Source organism: Bidens hawaiensis, unplaced genomic scaffold (genome assembly GCF_021521415.1).
Source record: "Bidens hawaiensis isolate Kalapana, Puna unplaced genomic scaffold, B.hawaiensis_p1.1 tig00091481_1, whole genome shotgun sequence".
Classification (NCBI taxonomy): domain Eukaryota; kingdom Viridiplantae; phylum Streptophyta; class Magnoliopsida; order Asterales; family Asteraceae; genus Bidens; species Bidens hawaiensis.
In genome coordinates, this window is record NW_027504438.1 from 1 (window position 1) to 6242 (window position 6242).

The window sequence follows — 6242 nt, forward strand, 5'->3', positions numbered from 1 at the left end:
TGTTCTAGAAAGAGAGATCCCACATTGTAACTTATTAAGAGAGATGCCACAAAATGGAAAATTAATGATACACAATACACTGCAAACATGATTTAAAAAGGAGCAAGCCAATAAAGCCATATATCCATAAGGACTTATAGCAATATGTAACAGATTAAATTCAAAGAGTTCATAGAAATCAGTAGTCCATCAGGATCTATTAACAGAAAACATTCAAAAAGATTGGAATGCTTAACAAACTACATGCTCACTGAAGCATGAACCTAAATATTCACAGAAACCAGTGAATCATTTCTTATCATGTTTAATATTGTTAAGGGACTTTTATGAGATATGAGGATGAACCTCTAGTGGGCCTATTATACAGAGATGGAAATAACCCAAATATATTCTAACATGAATCAATACCTGGTATGAGGTACCAGTATGCGTGTAGCATCTAACAAGTCTTGCAATTGGACTGCACTTTTAAGTTTTGTCTGCAGCAGAAGAGTTGTAAATAAAAAGACAAGGCAATGCATATGAACTTGGATAAGTAGGAACAAAAGGTAAAAACAATATAAGAAGCACCTCAGCTCTAGGTCTTCCCCCATTGTATTTTAACATCAAATTCAACAATTTTTCCTCCGTGACCTTCAATTTCACCTTTTGCTTTGGGGTCCTATCACCACTAGTGACAAAAAAACACAGATGCTTTGAGAAAACTACTAAACTAGCAAGTGCACACACAATGTAAAAAAAATAGCAAGGATATATAACTTACTGGCGAACAATGGCAATTACACAACGTAGCTCCTCAGCTTGTCCGAATGAACCAATGATCCCACTTCCCTGACGTGTCAGTCCTTCAGATGGCTGAGCTGGCTCGCTGACCTTCCAAGGCAGAATTGGTGGAATTGCTGTTGAAAGATGTGGAGCTTTTGCATCTAGAAACATCTTTCTCAACACACAAGCCGCATCATCATAATATCTGTAGTTAAATGAACATGGTAAAAACATCAAGACAACAATGAAAAGGAAAATACTTGCACACATACTACATAATTTTTAGGAAAATAATGCATATTTTATTGTATAGAAGCTAAGTAACTAGCAACTTTGATATGTATCAGGCAATGTATGTTTCCTTTTCAACTATCCATCCTATATAGCACAGAAGATTTGGCCTGTATTAACAAGTTTATGTAAGGAGGACTCATGCTCCCATGTTAAGTTAAAGCATAAGATGTTGATTTTTACTAAAGAAAGCTAATTACTCATGCACGTTCAAGATAATTAACAATTATTACTTGTATGAGTTCTTCACAAAGCTCCATCCATTCACATCACAAACATATGAACGACCTTCACAGCGTAAGAGATCAAACCCGCACACCTGCAGTCACATAACCCCAGATATTCATTAAGCATCAGCTGACTCTAGTAAACCGATACGTGATTCTACAAGTTCATTAATTTATATATGCCCTTTAAGTCTTTTAACTTCTGCCTTAAGAAGTCCACTATCTAAGGAGATTTATGCTCTTTCAAAAGGGGAAAGATTAAAAAGTGGGGATCTGGTGGAAACAGTAGTGACTAGAATACACAAAAGAGTTTTGCACAATAACAGTAGGATTGCCAATACCAAGATAGTATCACCTACCCCTTGCCTAAATGCTATGCAGACTTCTCTTGCCATTTGTTTCTCATTCGGTGTAAGAAGCACAGGATATCTGACCTGCCAAAAATAAGAAAAAAACAAATCACTATTTAATGCATTTACTAAACCCCTCTCTAGAATTTTATCAGCAAAATTAGCTAACAAATAGTTTTACAAGTAAAAATTTTGTTAATGCTTTATACGTGTAAATTAATAATATGGTGGTCTACATGCAAGTTTTCTTGGATTAATCATATCCTTAGTTAGTTCCTAATACAAAGTCCATATAAACTGTTCACCAACTACCTTTTTAAGTCAAGCAGGAACGAAAATATTCCTTCCAGAAGAACTGAGTGTCATGAATCTTGGAAGGTAAGATGTCAATCTATTCCTGTAGCTGCTACAAAAGTTACAGCTTTTACATGTACACACGAGTTAACCTAAACTGGAGATATGAACAGGGTATATATGAACCATATGTTGCATGTCCTAGCCATGAAGATATCCAGATAAATACAGGTTATACTAAAAATATGTTAATAGCAGAACTTAACAATGGCTATTGGAACAGATAAAGAGAGAAATTAAGGAGTGGAGATCGAGTTACTCCACAAGTCACTTACTTCTTTGCCATCGGTATTTCTCATGACAACGCCATCTACAACAGGAGATTTTCTGGCTTCAGCATGTGCATATTTTGGACCAACTGTATAAACCTGCAACATGAAAAGGTAACCAATAAGCAATCTGTCACTTCAACACATAAGCAAGATGTCAAATTGTCATGAATAACAGAATGAATACAATAAAAGCCAAATCCATATCACTCAGAGAACACGGACTCTCCTACAAACACAATGTAACACAACTGCCAGCGTATTGATGAGCACACAATTACAAATGTTATTCTGTCACTATTTAAACCTTATTTGTACATTTTTAGAGAATACGAAAGTATACAGGTAGAATTAGCTAGCAGTTAAGCACGTCATACAGAAAACTTTATTGACAAAGGGGGTGTTTGGCCTAGCTCACCAACATTTGTGTAATATAAAAAAATATTGACAGAATTCACTTCCGTCCCTAAAGTCGATAATAAATGTTGTATGTATATAAATAATCTACTACTGTTCATAACTAATTTAATGTATTTCATGAAGTAAAAAAATACAACCTTTACATCTGTTCCTCCAGTTGGCATAAATTCCTCATATATGTAAGAACTCTCACGCCTCACTCTTCTAACTTCTGGATGGAATTCGCTTGATCTATTGCCCACCTGCAAAATAAGACCTCCTATGATGATTATATACTAGTTATGATTTTACTACTAAGCATGGATAAAAAAGGAACATAACATATAAATGTCTGCAGATTTTCATTCCATATATGATATAAGGTACATGGCAGATGAAAGGCCAATACCTTTTTGAACTGTCAGACAATCATTTGGCAAAAAGTAACGTTATGACTATTTTTAGCACTGTTATCCAAAATACATCGAATAGAATCAGTGTTACTTTAGGCGTTAAAAAATCCATTCGCTTCAATAGGAACACGTACATCCTTAGCTAAGGCATAAAGCTCATGAAATCGAAGAAACTGAAGCAAACAAGGAGAATGACAATGAACCAAACATCTACGAACCACAAATGATTTGTAGCTAGAGAAGTGTATTATGAGTAATAGTTTATCTTAATAATGGCATAGTTCTAATAATAATATCAAAACTTTATATACACCTCAATCCAGCAATGCAAAAATCTACTTTCAATATTAGATAGTGCCCACGAAATTTGTTGAAGAAAAAAACTAAGTTATACACAAGTTTCTGAAGCTCCAAATTCCGGAGGCGCGAAGTTAGAAAGCTGACCTTACGAAACAGTTCTTTCATCCCACCTCCAGCTGAACTGGGGTAATAGATCATTATGCGATGGTCGTCACCTGTAAAAAGGAAATATAATTAGCAAATTTACACTTGGAAAATATACAAACTTTTGTAGAACAGTGCGGAATGTATTACTAAGTACCAACAGTAAAATACTGAAAGTTTGAGCCCCCAATACATTGCGAAAGAAAATAACAGCTTACTAGAGACCTAATAGTTGATACTTAAAAACACAACTGGGGAAGAAAAGAAGCAGAACGAAAATTGATACATTTACTGTAAAAGGTTACCATGAACGGGCTTCTCCACAAAAGGCTTCCAAAATCGCTGCCCGTGAACCTCAACAAAATCTTCTTCTTCAACAAAATAATCCAACTCTTGATATGGCTTTTCTCTATTGACAAGTGCATACCGAGGAACAGGAATTCCATATGATTCAAGACGCTTAAATTTTCCAAAGAGGAACAAACCGAAAATAGGATGACAAAAAAAATTGAATCTCAATCAGTAAATGATAAGTATATATGCAGAGAACAATCTTCTTTAGGAAACAGACTCATCATGAATGAGTCAAATTTCTTGTCCTTAAGAGAAAGATACAATAGCACTCGACCCCACCTTTGTAAATCCTTTTATATCATTTTACTTAGTGACAATGAGCCATTTTCATAAGGAAACATGTAAAAAGAGTACTATAATTGCATGTAAATTAAATAAATTCCTATAATGTGATTGCTTTAATAATCATACCTCATATACTTTCCTCCTGTCATGAAGAAGGTGCTGATGTTCCAGTTCATTTACAAGGAAAGGCCTGAAAAGAAGAATTTAACGGATTAACAGTAACATTGATATCTGTTTCATAATATTAGAAGGTTCTAAACACAAGGATAACTGTAGTTCATACAAATGAATCATTATCCATGGAAAGTGTATTTGAACCATCAACAAGTTTGTTTAATCCAAAACTAGTCAATAATGCTTGAAAAAGACCATGCACGTCATTCCAAATAACTGTGCACATTGAGAACAGAAAAGAGTGCTTAAAGTAGAAAAAAAGTTGCGACTTACTTCCTTAATGCTGCATATGCTTCAGCTTTTTCAAGAGGATATCCAGAAGAATGGAAAGCAATCAAACAATCACATAGTGGCCACCTGAAACACTAAAGTTAATGCTAGAACTCCAATATATAACAATGGGACCATTGCATGTTCAGAAACATTTCTATGCCTATATACTCTCAATTGTAGGGATACTATGTAACTTTTAAAATAGCAAAGTCAAATATTGTTAACGCCAGAGACTGGCATCATATCTGCATAGGCGGCGTCATTTGTTTTCATAGTATAACTATAAAAAGTAACAGGTAACATTACTGAAAGGCAAGAAACGTTTGTGGAAGGCGTACAATTTTGTCGTGTCAGGGCTCAGTTTTATAACTGTATGGAGTCACAAAACATATGACGATTAGATGTAATCTTTTGTAAACTCTGGGAACCACCAAGAACACAGATGAAAATCATTGCAGATTTCCCACTGGCTCTAGTTGGTTGCAACTACTGGTTGGCTTATGAGAAATATGTTTATCTTGCTAAGAAAAACTAAATTAACCATGGACATCTAGTGCATCAGTTATTCCGTTATAGCATGCTAAGATTATTGTACAATTTGTACATACAAGAATAAATCTGTCCCGGCATCATGTCGTGTAATTTATACTTTAAAGAGATGAAATTTCTGGAAATTCAAATATAATGTTTTTCAAAATGCAAAATTATTATTGATTTTGTTTTAGCTTTTCGCTGCAAACTTACAGTGTTAATATCATAAACTAGCAGCATACAATAACTTATTAAAGTATTTATGAAGTACTAAGAAATTTTTTTACCTCTCTATTGGTTCCTCTAGGATAGCCTTGTCCCCAAAATGGACAATCTACAAGAGAATACAACAAAAAATAATTCAATCAATAAAAACTATAGGCCATATAACGATATTAGATACTTGCACGTTGATTGAGCCAATAAGACAGATATTAAGTCAAACTTAGACCATATATATAACATATACTAGTTGCATGTTAATGTTTGAAAGCGATTCTTCATAATCATACAGGACCACAGATATATAACATAATTTTATAATCACATAAAGTCCAATTTAATCTGCTACTCTATATATATAATATATCACCTCAAATTCACCAAACGATTGCAGGCGTTCCAGAATTTGGCCCATAGGCGCGGAAGAAACCTAATGAAATGAATAAAAATGAAAGGCAAAAACAAATGAAGACAAGTAAGTATATCATATAGATATAGATATTATCGCCGTTGAAATAAAAGTAGGTAACAGATGCATTAGTACTGTATAATATTAATAAGAGTAACAATAACAGCAAATTAAAGGAAAAGAACCTCCGGGCCGCATTTCACCTTCTTTTCCATAACGCAAACGCCGATTCTGATCTTCTTCTTCTTCTTCATATTATTATTATTACCAGCTGCTTCTTCTTCTTCATCATCACGTTTCTTCGTCGACATCTCTTCTTCTTCTTCTCCAAATGCACTTGGATTTTATTCAAACTGATTGAATTCAAAAGCACAATATAAATGAATATGAATATATAGAATGAAATGGTATACATTGATTGAAGGAAACGACGTCGTGGTGATGGCTGACGTGAGAATTGATCGATGAGGACAAAGGCCGTA

General features: G+C 34.2%; 1 protein-coding gene across 1 annotated transcript; it reads right to left on the bottom strand.

Moving 5' to 3' along the window:
• Positions 1–500: 500 nt before the first annotated feature.
• Positions 501–6014, bottom strand: LOC143607965 (inositol hexakisphosphate and diphosphoinositol-pentakisphosphate kinase VIP1-like). Its single transcript, XM_077083205.1, has 12 exons — positions 5946–6014; positions 5722–5781; positions 5417–5463; positions 4599–4682; positions 4278–4341; positions 3818–3971; positions 3513–3583; positions 2814–2918; positions 2263–2355; positions 1643–1717; positions 1290–1375; positions 501–970 (listed from the first exon to the last, which is right to left on the bottom strand). Exons 1-12 carry the CDS (start codon positions 6012–6014, stop codon positions 760–762), a joined length of 1119 nt encoding a protein of 372 aa, XP_076939320.1. The 3' UTR covers positions 501–759.
• Between the last annotated feature and the right edge of the window lie 228 nt (positions 6015–6242).